At 47.7% G+C, this 15,773-nt stretch overlaps 1 protein-coding gene across 1 annotated transcript in view; it reads right to left on the minus strand.

The window, feature by feature from the left end:
• LOC135549416 (actin-binding LIM protein 3-like) overlaps positions 1 to 15,773 on the minus strand; it is an 80,746-nt gene that overhangs the window by 51,823 nt on the left and 13,150 nt on the right. The window contains exon 6 of the mRNA XM_064979386.1: positions 13,316 to 13,403. Coding sequence (XP_064835458.1) covers positions 13,316 to 13,403 — 88 coding nt within the window. The remainder of the gene's footprint in view (positions 1 to 13,315; positions 13,404 to 15,773) is intronic.

The following is a 15,773-nucleotide window of genomic DNA, read 5'->3' on the forward strand; positions in this document are numbered from 1 at the left end:
TGTCTGAGATACTGCCTGGATACCATGTTCCAACCATAGCCTATAACAGAGCCTGGGAGGTAGCCTATAACAGAGCCTGGGAGGTAGCCTATAACAGAGCCTGGGAGGTAGCCAATAACAGAGCCTGGGAGGTAGCCTATAACAGAGCCTGGGAGGTAGCCAATAACAGAGCCTGGGAGGTAGCCTATAATATAACCTGGGAGGTAGCCTATAACAGAGCCTGGGAGGTAGCCTATAACAGAGCCTGGGAGGTAGCCAATAACAGAGCCTGGGAGGTAGCCAATAACAGAGCCTGGGAGGTAGCCTATAAGAGAGCCTGGGAGGTAGCCAATAACAGAGCCTGGGAGGTAGAATATAATATAGCCTGGGAGGTAGTCTATAACAGAGCCTGGGAGGTAGCCTATAACAGAGCCTGGGAGGTAGCCTATAACAGAGCCTGGGAGGTAGCCAATAACAGAGCCTGGGAGGTAGCCTATAAGAGAGCCTGGGAGGTAGCCAATAACAGAGCCTGGGAGGTAGCCTATAATATAACCTGGGAGGTAGCCTATAACAGAGCCTGGGAGGTAGTCTATAACAGAGCCTGGGAGGTAGCCTATAACAGAGCCTGGGAGGTAGCCTATAAGAGAGCCTGGGAGGTAGCCTATAACAGAGCCTGGGAGGTAGCCTATAAGAGAGCCTGGGAGGTAGCCTATAAGAGAGCCTGGAGGTAGCCTATAACAGAGCCTGGGAGGTAGCCTATAAGAGAGCCTGGGAGGTAGCCTATAACAGAGCCTGGGAGGTAGCTTATAACAGAGCCTGGGAGGTAGCCTCTAACAGAGCCTGGGAGGTAGCCTATAACAGAGCCTGGGAGGTAGCCTATAACAGAGCCTGGGAGGTAGCCTATAATATAACCTGGGAGATAGCCTATAACAGAGCCTGGGAGGTAGCCTATAAGAGAGCCTGGGAGGTAGCCTATAAGAGAGCCTGGGAGGTAGCCTATAACAGAGCCTGGGATGTAGCCTATAACAGAGCCTGGGAGGTAGCCTATAAGAGAGCCTGGGAGGTAGCCTACAATATAACCTGGGAGGTAGCCTATAACAGAGCCTGGGAGGTAGCCTATAAGAGAGCCTGGAGGTAGCCTATAAGAGAGCCTGGGAGGTAGCCTATAACAGAGCCTGGGAGGTAGCCTATAACAGAACCTGGGAGGTAGCCTATAACAGAGCCTGGGAGGTAGCCTATAACAGAGCCTGGGAGGTAGCCTATAACAGAGCCTGGGAGGTAGCCTATAACAGAGCCTGGGAGGTAGCCTATAACAGAGCCTGGGAGGTAGCCTATAACAGAGCCTGGGAGGTAGCCTATAACAGAACCTGGGAGGTAGCCTATAACAGAGCCTGGGAGGTAGCCTATAACAGAGCCTGGGAGGTAGCCTATAATATAACCTGGGAGGTAGCCTATAACAGAGCCTGGGAGGTAGCCTATAACAGAACCTGGGAGGTAGCCTAAAACAGAGCCTGGGAGGTAGCCTATAACAGAGCCTGGGAGGTAGCCTATAATATAACCTGGGAGGTAGCCTATAACAGAGCCTGGGAGGTAGCCTATAACAGAGCCTGGGAGGTAGCCTATTAGAGAGCCTGGGAGGTAGCCTATAACAGAGCCTGGGAGGTAGCCTATAATATAACCTGGGAGGTAGCCTATAAGAGAGCCTGGGAGGTAGCGTATAACAGAACCTGGGAGGTAGCCTATAACAGAGCCTGGGAGGTAGCCTATAATATAACCTGGGAGGTAGCCTATAACAGAGCCTGGGAGGTAGCCTATAACAGAACCTGGGAGGTAGCCTATAACAGAGCCTGGGAGGTAGCCTATAATATAACCTGGGAGGTAGCCTATAATATAACCTGGGAGATAGCCTATAAGAGAGCCTGGGAGGTAGCCTATAACAGAGCCTGGGAGGTAGCCTATAACAGAGCCTGGGAGGTAGCCTATAACAGAGCCTGGGAGGTAGCCTATAATATAACCTGGGAGGTAACCTATAATATAACCTGGGAGGTAGCCTATAATATAACCTGGGAGGTAGCCTATAATATAACCTGGGAGGTAGCCTATAACAGAGCCTGGGATGTAGCCTATAAGAGAGCCTGGGAGGTAGCCTATAAGAGAGCCTGGGAGGTAGCCTATAACAGAGCCTGGGAGGTAGCCTATAAGAGAGCCTGGGAGGTAGCCTATAATATAACCTGGGAGGTAGCCTATAACAGAGCCTGGGAGGTAGCCTATAAGAGAGCCTGGGAGGTAGCCTATAATATAACCTGGGAGGTAGCCTATAACAGAGCCTGGGAGGTAGCCTATAAGAGAGCCTGGGAGGTAGCCTATGAGAGAGCCTGGGAGGTAGCCTATAAGAGAGCCTGGGAGGTAGCCTATAATATAACCTGGGAGGTAGCCTATAACAGAGCCTGGGAGGTAGCCTATAAGAGAGCCTGGGATGAGCCTATAATATAACCTGGGAGGTAGCCTATAAGAGAGCCTGGGAGGTAGCCTATAAGAGAGCCTGGGAGGTAGCCTACAATATAACCTGGGAGGTAGCCTATAATATAACCTGGGAGGTAGCCTATAACAGAGCCTGGGAGGTAGCCTATAACAGAGCCTGGGAGGTAGCCTATAAGAGAGCCTGGAAGGTAGCCTATAACAGAGCCTGGGAGGTAGCCTATAACAGAGCCTGGGAGGTAGCCTATAACAGAGCCTGAGAGGTAGCCTACAACAGAACCTGGGAGGTAGCCTATAACAGAGCCTGGGATGTAGCCTATAATATAACCTGGGAGGTAGCCTATTATATAACCTGGGAGATAGCCTATTATATAACCTGGGAGAAAGCCTATAAGAGAGCCTGGGAGGTAGCCTATAACAGAGCCTGGGAGGTAGCCTATAATATAACCTGGGAGGTAGCCTATTATATAACCTGGGAGATAGCCTATAAGAGAGCCTGGGAGGTAGCCTATAACAGAGCCTGGGAGGTAGCCTATAACAGAACCTGGGAGGTAGCCTATAACAGAGCCTGGGAGGTAGCCTATAACAGAGCCTGGGAGGTAGCCTATAATATAACCTCGGAGGTAGCCTATAACAGAGCCTGGGAGGTAGCCTATAACAGAGCCTGGGAGGTAGCCTATAAGAGAGCCTGGGAGGTAGCCTATAACAGAGCCTGGGAGGTAGCCTATAATATAACCTGGGAGGTAGCCTATAAGAGAGCCTGGGAGGTAGCCTATAACAGAACCTGGGAGGTAGCCTATAACAGAGCCTGGGAGGTAGCCTATAACAGAGCCTGGGAGGTAGCCTATAATATAACCTGGGAGGTAGCCTATAACAGAGCCTGGGAGGTAGCCTATAACAGAACCTGGGAGGTAGCCTATAACAGAGCCTGGGAGGTAGCCTATAACAGAACCTGGGAGGTAGCCTATAATATAACCTGGGAGGTAGCCTATAACAGAGCCTGGGATGTAGCCTATAAGAGAGCCTGGGAGGTAGCCTATAAGAGAGCCTGGGAGGTAGCCTATAACAGAGCCTGGGAGGTAGCCTATAATAGAGCCTGGGAGGTAGCCTATAATAGAGCCTGGGAGGTAGCCTATAATATAACCTGGGAGGTAGCCTATAAGAGAGCCTGGGAGGTAGCCTATAAGAGAGCCTGGGAGGTAGCCTATAATATAACCTGGGAGGTAGCCCATAACAGAGCCTGGGAGGTAGCATATAACAGAGCCTGGGAGGTAGCCTATAACTGAGCATGGGAGGTAGCCTATAACAGAGCCTGGGAGGTAGCCCATAACAGAGCCTGGGAGGTAGCATATAACAGAGCCTGGGAGGTAGCCTATAATATAACCTGGGAGGTAGCCAATAATAGAGCCTGGGAGGTAGCCTATAATATAACCGGGGAGGTAACCTATAATATAACCTGGGAGGTAGCCTATAATATAACCTGGGAGGTAACCTATAATATAACCTGGGAGGTAGCCTATAACAGAGCCTGGGAGGTAGCCTATAACAGAGCCTGGGAGGTAGCCTATAACAGAGCCTGGGAGGTAGCCTATAACAGAACCTGGGAGGTAGCCTATAACAGAGCCTGGGAGGTAGCCTATAAGAGAGCCTGGGAGGTAGCCTATAATATAACCTGGGAGGTAGCCTATAACAGAGCCTGGGAGGTAGCCTATAAGAGAGCCTGGGAGGAAGCCTATGAGAGAGCCTGGGAGGTAGCCTATAAGAGAGCCTGGGAGGTAGCCTATAATATAACCTGGGAGGTAGCCTATAACAGAGCCTGGGAGGTAGCCTATAAGAGAGCCTGGGATGTAGCCTATAATATAACCTGGGAGGTAGCCTATAAGAGAGCCTGGGAGGTAGCCTATAATAGAGCCTGGGAGGTAGCCTATAATATAACCTGGGAGGTAGCCTATAATATAACCTGGGAGGTAGCCTATAACAGAGCCTGGGAGGTAGCCTATAACAGAGCCTGGGAGGTAGCCTATAAGAGAGCCTGGAAGGTAGCCTATAACAGAACCTGGGAGGTAGCCTATAACAGAGCCTGGGAGGTAGCCTATAACAGAGCCTGGGAGGTAGCCTATAACAGAGCCTGGGAGGTAGCCTATAATATAACCTGGGAGGTAGCCTATAACAGAGCCTGGGAGGTAGCCTACAACAGAACCTGGGAGGTAGCCTATAACAGAGCCTGGGATGTAGCCTATAATATAACCTGGGAGGTAGCCTATTATATAACCTGGGAGATAGCCTATTATATAACCTGGGAGAAAGCCTATAAGAGAGCCTGGGAGGTAGCCTATAACAGAGCCTGGGAGGTAGCCTATAATATAACCTGGGAGGTAGCCTATTATATAACCTGGGAGATAGCCTATAAGAGAGCCTGGGAGGTAGCCTATAACAGAGCCTGGGAGGTAGCCTATAACAGAACCTGGGAGGTAGCCTATAACAGAGCCTGGGAGGTAGCCTATAACAGAGCCTGGGAGGTAGCCTATAATATAACCTGGGAGGTAGCCTATAACAGAGCCTGGGAGGTAGCCTATAACAGAACCTGGGAGGTAGTCTATAATATAACCTGGGAGGTAGCCTATAACAGAGCCTGGGATGTAGCCTATAAGAGAGCCTGGGAGGTAGCCTATAAGAGAGCCTGGGAGGTAGCCTATAACAGAGCCTGGGAGGTAGCCTATAAGAGAGCCTGGGAGGTAGCCTATAAGAGAGCCTGGGAGGTAGCCTATAATATAACCTGGGAGGTAGCCCATAACAGAGCCTGGGAGGTAGCATATAACAGAGCCTGGGAGGTAGCCTATAACAGAGCATGGGAGGTAGCCTATAACAGAGCCTGGGAGGTAGCCCATAACAGAGCCTGGGAGGTAGCATATAACAGAGCCTGGGAGGTAGCCTATAATATAACCTGGGAGGTAGCCTATAATAGAGCCTGGGAGGTAGCCTGCAATATAACCAGGGAGGTACCCTATAATATAACCTGGGAGGTAGCCTATAATATAACCTGGGAGGTAGCCTATAATATAGCCTGGGAGGTAGCCTATAACAGAGCCTGGGAGGTAGCCTATAACAGAGCCTGGGAGGTAGCCTATAACAGAGCCTGGGAGGTAGCCTATAACAGAACCTGGGAGGTAGCCTATAACAGAGCCTGGGAGGTAGCCTATAACAGAGCCTGGGAGGTAGCCTATAACAGAGCCTGGGAGGTAGCCCATAACAGAGCCTGGGAGGTAGCCTATAATATAACTTGTGAGATAGCCTATAATATATTCTGGGAGGTAGCCTATAATATAACCTGTGAGATAGCCTATAATATATTCTGGGAGGTAGCCTATCATATAACCTGGGAGGAAGCCTATAATATAACCTGGGAGGTAGCCTATAATATAACATGGGAGGTAGCCTGTAATATAACCTGGGAGGTAGCCTATAACAGAACCTGGGAGGTAGCCTATAACAGAGCCTGGGAGGTAGGCTATAGCAGAGCCTGGGAGGTAGCCTATAGCAGAGCCTGAGAGGTAGCCTATTACAGAGCCTGGGAGGTAGCCTATAACAGAGCCTGGGAGGTAGCCTATAACAGAGCCTGGGAGGTAACCTATAATATAACCTGGGAGGTAGCCTATAACAGAGCCTGGGAGGTAGCCTATAATATAACCTGGGAGGTAGCTTATAACAGAGCCTTGGAGGTAGCCCATAACAGAGCCTGGGAGGTAGCCTATAATATAACCTGGGAGGTAGCCTTGGCAGAAGCTGGGAGGTAGCCTATAACAGAGCCTGGGAGGTAGCCTATAACAGAGCCTGGGAGGTAGCCTATAACAGAACCTGGGAGGTGGCCTATAATATAACCTGGGAGGTAGCCTATAAGAGAGCCTGGGAGGTAGCCTATAACAGAACCTGGGAGGTAGCCTATAACAGAGCCTGGGAGGTAGCCTATAACAGAGCCTGGGAGGTAGCCTATAATATAACCTGGGAGGTAGCCTATAACAGAGCCTGGGAGGTAGCCTATAACAGAACCTGGGAGGTAGCCTATACTATAACCTGGGAGGTAGCCTATAACAGAGCCTGGGATGTAGCCTATAAGAGAGCCTGGGAGGTAGCCTATAAGAGAGCCTGGGAGGTAGCCTATAACAGAGACCTGGGAGGTAGCCTATAAGAGAGCCTGGGAGGTAGCCTATAACAGAGCCTGGGAGGTAGCCTATAACAGAGCCTGGGAGGTAGCCTATAAGAGAGCCTGGGAGGTAGCCTATAATATAACCTGGGAGGTAGCCTATAAGAGAGCCTGGGAGGTAGCCTATAAGAGAGCCTGGGAGGTAGCCTATAAGAGAGCCTGGGAGGTAGCCTATAATAGAGCCTGGGAGGTAGCCGATAATATAACCTGGGAGGTAGCCTATAAGAGAGCCTGGGAGGTAGCCTATAATATAACCTGGGAGGTAGCCCATAACAGAGCCTGGGAGGTAGCATATAACAGAGCCTGGGAGGTAGCCTATAACAGAGCATGGGAGGTAGCCTATAACAGAGCCTGGGAGGTAGCCCATAACAGACCCTGGGAGGTAGCATATAACAGAGCCTGGGAGGTAGCCTATAATATAACCTGGGAGGTAGCCTATAATAGAGCCTGGGAGGTAGCCTATAACAGAGCCTGGGAGGTAGGCTATAGCAGAGCCTGGGAGGTAGCCTATAGCAGAACCTGGGAGGTAGCCTATAACAGAGCCTGAGAGGTAGCCTATTACAGAGCCTGGGAGGTAGCCTATAACAGAGCCTGGGAGGTAGCCTATAACAGAGCCTGGGAGGTAACCTATAATATAACCTGGGAGGTAGCCTATAACAGAGCCTGGGAGGTAGCCTATAATATAACCTGGGAGGTAGCCTATAACAGAGCCTTGGAGGTAGCCCATAACAGAGCCTGGGAGGTAGCCTATAATATAACCTGGGAGGTAGCCTTGGCAGAAGCTGGGAGGTAGCCTATAACAGAGCCTGGGAGGTAGACTATAACAGAGCCTGGGAGGTAGCCTATAACAGAGCCTGGGAGGTAGCCTATAATATAACCTGGGAGGTAGCCTATAAGAGAGCCTGGGAGGTAGCCTATAACAGAACCTGGGAGAGGGCCTATAACAGAGCCTGGGAGGTAGCCTATAACAGAGCCTGGGAGGTAGCCTATAATATAACCTGGGAGGTAGCCTATAACAGAGCCTGGGAGGTAGCCTATAACAGAACCTGGGAGGTAGCCTATACTATAACCTGGGAGGTAGCCTATAACAGAGCCTGGGATGTAGCCTATAAGAGAGCCTGGGAGGTAGCCTATAAGAGAGCCTGGGAGGTAGCCTATAACAGAGCCTGGGAGGTAGCCTATAAGAGAGCCTGGGAGGTAGCCTATAACAGAGCCTGGGAGGTAGCCTATAACAGAGCCTGGGAGGTAGCCTATAAGAGAGCCTGGGAGGTAGCCTATAATATAACCTGGGAGGTAGCCTATAACAGAGCCTGGGAGGTAGCCTATAAGAGAGCCTGGGAGGTAGCCTATAATAGAGCCTGGGAGGTAGCCTATAATAGAGCCTGGGAGGTAGCCTATAATATAACCTGGGAGGTAGCCTATAAGAGAGCCTGGGAGGTAGCCTATAAGAGAGCCTGGGAGGTAGCCTATAATATAACCTGGGAGGTAGCCCATAACAGAGCCTGGGAGGTAGCATATAACAGAGCCTGGGAGGTAGCCTATAACAGAGCATGGGAGGTAGCCTATAACAGAGCCTGGGAGGTAGCCCATAACAGACCCTGGGAGGTAGCATATAACAGAGCCTGGGAGGTAGCCTATAATATAACCTGGGAGGTAGCCTATAATAGAGCCTGGGAGGTAGCCTGTAATATAACCAGGGAGGTACCCTATAATATTACCTGGGAGGTAGCCTATAATATAACCTGGGAGGTAGCCTATAATATAGCCTGTGAGGTAGCCTATAACAGAGCCTGGGAGGTAGCCTATAACAGAGCCTGGGAGGTAGCCTATAACAGAGCCTGGGAGGTAGCCTATAACAGAACCTGGGAGGTAGCCTATAACAGAGCCTGGGAGGTAGCCTATAACAGAGCCTGGGAGGTAGCCTATAACAGAGCCTGGGAGGTAGCCCATAACAGAGCCTGGGAGGTAGCCTATAATATAACTTGTGAGATAGCCTATAATATATTCTGGGAGGTAGCCTATAATATAACCTGTGAGATAGCCTATAATATATTCTGGGAGGTAGCCTATAATATAACCTGGGAGGTAACCTATAATATAACCTGGGAGGTAGCCTATAATATAACCTGGGAGGTAGCCTGTAATATAACCTGGGAGGTAGCCTATAACAGAACCTGGGAGGTAGCCTATAACAGAGCCTGGGAGGTAGGCTATAGCAGAGCCTGGGAGGTAGCCTATAGCAGAACCTGGGAGGTAGCCTATAACAGAGCCTGAGAGGTAGCCTATTACAGAGCCTGGGAGGTAACCTATAATATAACCTGGGAGGTAGCCTATAACAGAGCCTGGGAGGTAGCCTATAATATAACCTGGGAGGTAGCCTATAACAGAGCCTTGGAGGTAGCCCATAACAGAGCCTGGGAGGTAGCCTATAATATAACCTGGGAGGTAGCCTTGGCAGAACCTGGGAGGTAGCCTATAACAGAGCCTGGGAGGTAGCCTATAACAGAGCCTGGGAGGTAGCCTATAACAGAGCCTGGGAGGTAGCCTATAATATAACCTGGGAGGTAGCCTATAACAGAGCCTGGGAGGTAGCCTATAATATAACCTGGGAGGTAGCCTATAACAAAGCCTTGGAGGTAGGCCATAACAGAGCCTGGGAGGTAGCCTATAATATAACCTGGGAGGTAGCCTTGGCAGAACCTGGGAGGTAGCCTATAACAGAGCCTGGGGAGGCAGAAATAAATCAGAACAAAAGCTCTGTAGGATCTCTAACAACATGCCACTTCTCATCCCAGCCATGCAGCGTGTTGGATTGATTCACTGGCCTTTGTTACGTGGCTGGTATAATTGAGTGGCTCCCTGAGCCCCGATCACTCAGCCCTCCTTGAGGTCCCCCTCATAAATTATCCTTGGGGCGGCAGGGTAGCCTAGTGGTTAGAGCATTGGACTAGTAACCGGAAGGTTGCGAGTTCAAACCCCCGAGCTGACAAGTTACAAATCTGTCATTCTGCCCCTGAACAGGCAGTTAACCCACTGTTCCCAGGCTGTCATTGAAAATAAGAATTTGTTCTTAACTGACTTGCCTGGTTAAATAAAGGTCAAACAAAAAGTGTGCTCCTGTGCTATAACATGCTGCTAATGTTGAGTGTTTGAGAGTAGCATTTGTTTCATCTTTATTTTAACAGGGAAGACATTTTGAGACCTTGATCTCTTTTTCAAATGCTTCCTGTATAATACGGCACATTATATCCAATATGTACACTGAGTATAGCAAACATTAAGAACACCTTCCTAATATTGAGTCGCCTCCCTGTGGATGATGTGGAGTAGCATGTTGATGATGGGGAGTAGCATGTTGATGATGGGGAGTAGCATGTTGATGATGTGGCGTAGCATGTTGATGATGTGGCGTAGCATGTTGATGATGTGGAGTAGCATGTTGATGTGGAGTAGCATGTTAATGATGGGGAGTAGCATGTTGATGATGTGGAGTAGCATGTTGATGATGGGGAGTAGCATGTTGATGATGTGGAGTAGCATGTTGATGTGGAGTAGCATGTTAATGATGTGGAGTAGCATGTTGATGATGTGGAGTAGCATGTTAATGATGGGGAGTAGCATGTTGATGATGGGGAGTAGCATGTTGATGATGTGCAGTAGCATGTTGATGATGTGGAGTAGCATGTTGATGTGGAGTAGCATGTTAATGATGGGGAGTAGCATGTTGATGATGTGGAGTAGCATGTTAATGATGGGGAGTAGCATGTTGATGATGTGGAGTAGCATGTTGATGTGGAGTAGCATGTTAATGATGTGGCGTAGCATGTTGATGATGTGGCGTAGCATGTTGATGATGTGGCGTAGCATGTTGATGATGTGGAGTAGCATGTTGATGATGTGGAGTAGCATGTTGATGTGGAGTAGCATGTTAATGATGGGGAGTAGCATGTTGATGATGTGGAGTAGCATGTTAATGATGGGGAGTAGCATGTTGATGATGTGGAGTAGCATGTTGATGATGTGGAGTAGCATGTTGATGATGTGGAGTAGCATGTTGATGATGTGGAGTAGCATGTTGATGATGTGGAGTAGCATGTTAATGATGGGGAGTAGCATGTTGATGATGTGGAGTAGCATGTTGATGATGTGGAGTAGCATGTTGATGATGTGGAGTAGCATGTTGATGATGTGCAGTAGCATGTTGATGATGTGGAGTAGCATGTTGATGATGTGGAGTTGCATGTTGATGATGTGGAGTAGCATGTTGATGATGTGGAGTAGCATGTTGATGATGTGGAGTAGCATGTTGATGATGTGGAGTAGCATGTTGATATGGAGTAGCATGTTAATGATGGGGAGTAGCATGTTGATGACGTGGAGTAGCATGTTAATGATGGGGAGTAGCATGTTGATGATGTGGAGTAGCATGTTGATGATGTGGAGTAGCATGTTGATGATGTGGAGTTGCATGTTGATGATGTGGAGTAGCATGTTGATGATGTGGAGTTGCATGTTGATGATGTGGAGTAGCATGTTGATGATGTGGAGTAGCATGTTGATGATGTGGAGTAGCATGTTGATGATGTGGAGTAGCATGTTGATGATGTGGAGTAGCATGTTGATGATGTGGAGTAGCATGTTGATGATGTGGAGTAGCATGATAATGATGGGGAGTAGCATGTTGATGATGTGGAGTAGCATGTTAATGATGGGGAGTAGCATGTTAATGATGTGGAGTAGCATGTTAATGATGTGGAGTAGCATGTTGATGATGTGCAGTAGCATGTTGATGATGTGGAGTAGCATGTTGATGATGTGGAGTAGCATGTTAATGATGGGGAGTAGCATGTTAATGATGTGGAGTAGCATGTTAATGATGTGGAGTAGCATGTTGATATGGAGTAGCATGTTAATGATGGGGAGTAGCATGTTGATGATGTGGAGTAGCATGTTGATGATGTGGAGTAGCATGTTGATGATGTGGAGTAGCATGTTGATATGGAGTAGCATGTTAATGATGGGGAGTAGCATGTTAATGATGTGGAGTAGCATGTTAATGATGTGGAGTAGCATGTTGATATGGAGTAGCATGTTGATGATGGGGAGTAGCATGTTGATGATGTGGAGTAGCATGTTGATGATGTGGAGTAGCATGTTGATGATGTGGAGTAGCATGTTGATGATGTGGAGTAGCATGTTGATGATGTGGAGTAGCATGTTGATGATGTGGAGTAGCATGTTAATGATGTGGAGTAGCATGTTGATGATGTGGAGTAGCATGTTGATGATGTAGAGTAGCATGTTGATGATGTGGAGTAGCATGTTGATGATGTGCAGTAGCATGTTGATGATGGGGAGTAGCATGTTGATGATGTGGAGTAGCATGTTGATGATGTGCAGTAGCATGTTGATGATGTGGAGTAGCATGATAATGATGGGGAGTAGCATGTTGATGATGTGGAGTAGCATGTTGATGATGTGGAGTAGCATGTTGATGATGTGGAGTAGCATGTTGATGATGTGGAGTAGCATGTTGATGATGTGGAGTAGCATGTTGATGATGTGGAGTAGCATGTTGATGATGTGGAGTAGCATGTTGATGATGGGGAGTAGCATGTTGATGATGTGGAGTAGCATGTTGATGATGTGGAGTAGCATGTTGATGATGTGGAGTAGCATGTTGATATGGAGTAGCATGTTGATGTGGAGTAGCATGTTAATGATGGGGAGTAGCATGTTGATGATGTGGAGTAGCATGTTGATGATGTGGAGTTGCATGTTGATGATGTGGAGTAGCATGTTGATGATGTGGAGTTGCATGTTGATGATGTGGAGTAGCATGTTGATGATGTGGAGTTGCATGTTGATGATGTGGAGTAGAATGGTTTAGCATTGTCTGAACCCTGGAAGTGTCCCTGTCGCTGTGTTCCTATGCCCTACATAGTGCACTACTTTTGACCATAGGTCTCTGGTCAATAGTAGTGCACTATATAGGGATTAGGGTGCCATAGACCCCTGGTCAAAGTAGTGCACTGTATAGGGATTAGGGTGCCATAGAGCGCCGGTCAAAGTAGTACACTAAATAGGGATTAGGGTGCCATAGAGCTCTGGTCAAAGTAGTGCACTATATAGGGACTAGGGTGCCATTTGATGGAGCTGATCGGTGATGAGAAGCCAGCAGACCACTTCTCCACAGCTGTATTGAGTGGCCATCAGAGGCTCTGTAGAATAGACAGTTAAGGCCAGTCTCTTCAATGATGTACAGTACAGCTGTGATCAATAATGGTGGGAGACTGTTTATAGAACTGCCATAATTCAGAGTAATGACAGGTCAGGGCCCTGCTGAGCAGTAGTCTGAATCTCCCTCTGAGGAGTCTGTCCTGGTCATCCAATACTGACTTCTGGAAGTAGATGGTGGTTGGGCATCCCCCACTGCTAATTCATTAGCGATCAATCGCATTGGACCAATGTCACCAAGAGCAAATTACCACCATATGACTTCATAAGCGAATAAGACTCACCATCGAAGTGCATTGTAGGTCAAAGGAAATGACACAGTACATCGAAAATATAATTATTAAAATGCTTATATAATTAGTATATGACTAATTATTTAATGATGGTGTTATCATCAACAGGAAGAGAGCCTTTACTCACCTGTCAGGTACATCTCCTCTCCTTCTGTAAATATCATGAGACAGCGGGCACAACGGGCACAGGTGGGGTGGTAGTGCTTTCCCCCTGCCTGAGAGTCAGAGAGGAGAGAAGAGTGAGAGAGAGAGTGAGAGAGAGAGAGAGAGAAGGAAAGAGAAAGAGAGAGAGGGGGGGGTGGGGGAGAGAGAGCGAGAGAGAGGGGTAACGAGGGTGGGGGAGAGAGGGAGGTATGGCGAGAAGGAAAGAGAGAGAGAGAGAGGGAGGAAGTGAGGGAGCGAGAGCAAGTGAAAGAGAACATGATTGGGAGTGGATTGCAGAATATATAAGATGGAAACAGAAAAAGACAGAAGAGACATGCAACTGATGGCTGCTACTCAGATACAAGTGATGGCTGCTACTCAGATACAAGTGATGGCTGCTACTCAGATACAAGTGATGGCTGCTACTCAGATACAAGTGATGGCTGCTACTCAGATACAAGTGATGGCTGCTACTCAGATACAAGTGATGGCTGCTACTCAGATACAAGTGATGGCTGCTACTCAGATACAAGTGATGGCTGCTACTCAGATACAAGTGATGGCTGCTACTCAGATACAAGTGATGGCTGCTACTCAGATACAAGTGATGGCTGCTACTCAGATACAAGTGATGGCTGCTACTCAGATACAAGTGATGGCTGCTACTCAGATACAAGTGATGGCTGCTACTCAGATACAAGTGATGGCTGCTACTCAGATACAAGTGATGGCTGCTACTCACATACAAGTGATGGCTGCTACTCAGATACAAGTGATGGCTGCTACTCAGAAACAAGTGATGGCTGCTACTCAGATACAAGTGATGGCTGCTACTCAGATACAAGTGATGGCTGCTACTCAGATACAAGTGATGGCTGCTACTCAGATACAAGTGATGGCTGCAACTCAGATACAAGTGATGGCTGCTACTCAGATACAAGTGATGGCTGCTACTCAGATACAAGTGATGGCTGCTACTCAGATACAAGTGATGGCTGCTACTCAGATACAAGTGATGGCTGCTACTCAGATACAAGTGATGGCTGCTACTCACATACAAGTGATGGCTGCTACTCAGATACAAGTGATGACTGCTACTCAGATACAAGTGATGGCTGCTACTCAGATACAAGTGATGGCTGCTACTCACATACAAGTGATGGCTGCTACTCACATACAAGTGATGGCTGCTACTCACATACAAGTGATGGCTGCTACTCACATACGAATGATGGCTGCCACTGACATACAAGCGATGGCTGCTACTCAGATACAATTCCAGTATTAGGCCAATCATTCCAATTCCGCCTTCCATAATCACTCAGTGATTTAGTCAGTTTTAATGAGCCAATCTGTGTCCCAGCTGTGCCTTTCACACCATGTTACACCCCCCCCCCACAAACACACTCCAGTAAGCTGTCAGATTCAAATTTCACAGCCTTCTCATAGAAAATGACATAAAAAATTACAACCCCTTTTGGGTTCCATGTAGAACCCTCTGTGGAAAGGATTCTACATTGAACTCAAAATGGTTCTACTTGGAACCAAAAGGCTTCTACTTGGAACCAAAAGGCTTCTACATTGAACCAGAAAGGGTTCTTCAAAGGGTTCTCCTATGGGGACAGTCGAAGAACCCTTTTAGGTTCTACATAGTATATTTTCTTTTCCGAAGGATGTACAGTTGAGAAAAAGACTAAATGCGCAGCATCCATATATCCACACGTCTCTTAAGGGAGTGAAATGATTCTGGATGGATACAAGCCACGAGATAAATGTGTTTCATAACATCAATCATCAGGAAACATTTATTATAGCTACAGGTGAAACAGCTACAGGTGAAACAGCTACAGATGAAACAGCTACAGGTGAAACAGCTACAGGTGAAACAGCTACAGGTGAAACAGCTACAGGTGAAACAGCTACAGGTGAAACAGCTACAGGTGAAACAGTTACAACAGCTACAGGTGAAACAGCTACAACAGCTACAGGTGAAACAGCTACAGGTGAAACAGCTACAGGTAAAACAGCTACAACAGCTACAGATGAAACAGCTACAGGTGAAACAGCTACAGGTGAAACAGCTACAACAGCTACAGGTGAAACAGCTACAGGTGAAACAGCTACAGGTGAAACAGCTACAGGTGAAAAACAGACAACAGCTACAGGTGAAACAGCTACAGGTGAAACAGCTACAGGTGAAACAGCTACAACACTACAGGTGAAACAGCTACAGGTGAAACAGCTACAGGTGAAACAGCTACAACAGCTACAGGTGAAACAGCTACAACAGCTACAGGTGAAACAGCTACAGATGAAACAGCTACAGGTGAAACAGCTACAGGTGAAACAGCTACAACAGCTACAGGTAAAACAGCTACAGGTGAAACAGCTACAGGTGAAACAGCTACAGCTACAACAGCTACAGGTGAAACAGCTACAGG

This window comes from Oncorhynchus masou, chromosome 12, assembly GCF_036934945.1.
Source record: "Oncorhynchus masou masou isolate Uvic2021 chromosome 12, UVic_Omas_1.1, whole genome shotgun sequence".
Taxonomy (NCBI): Eukaryota; Metazoa; Chordata; class Actinopteri; order Salmoniformes; family Salmonidae; genus Oncorhynchus; species Oncorhynchus masou.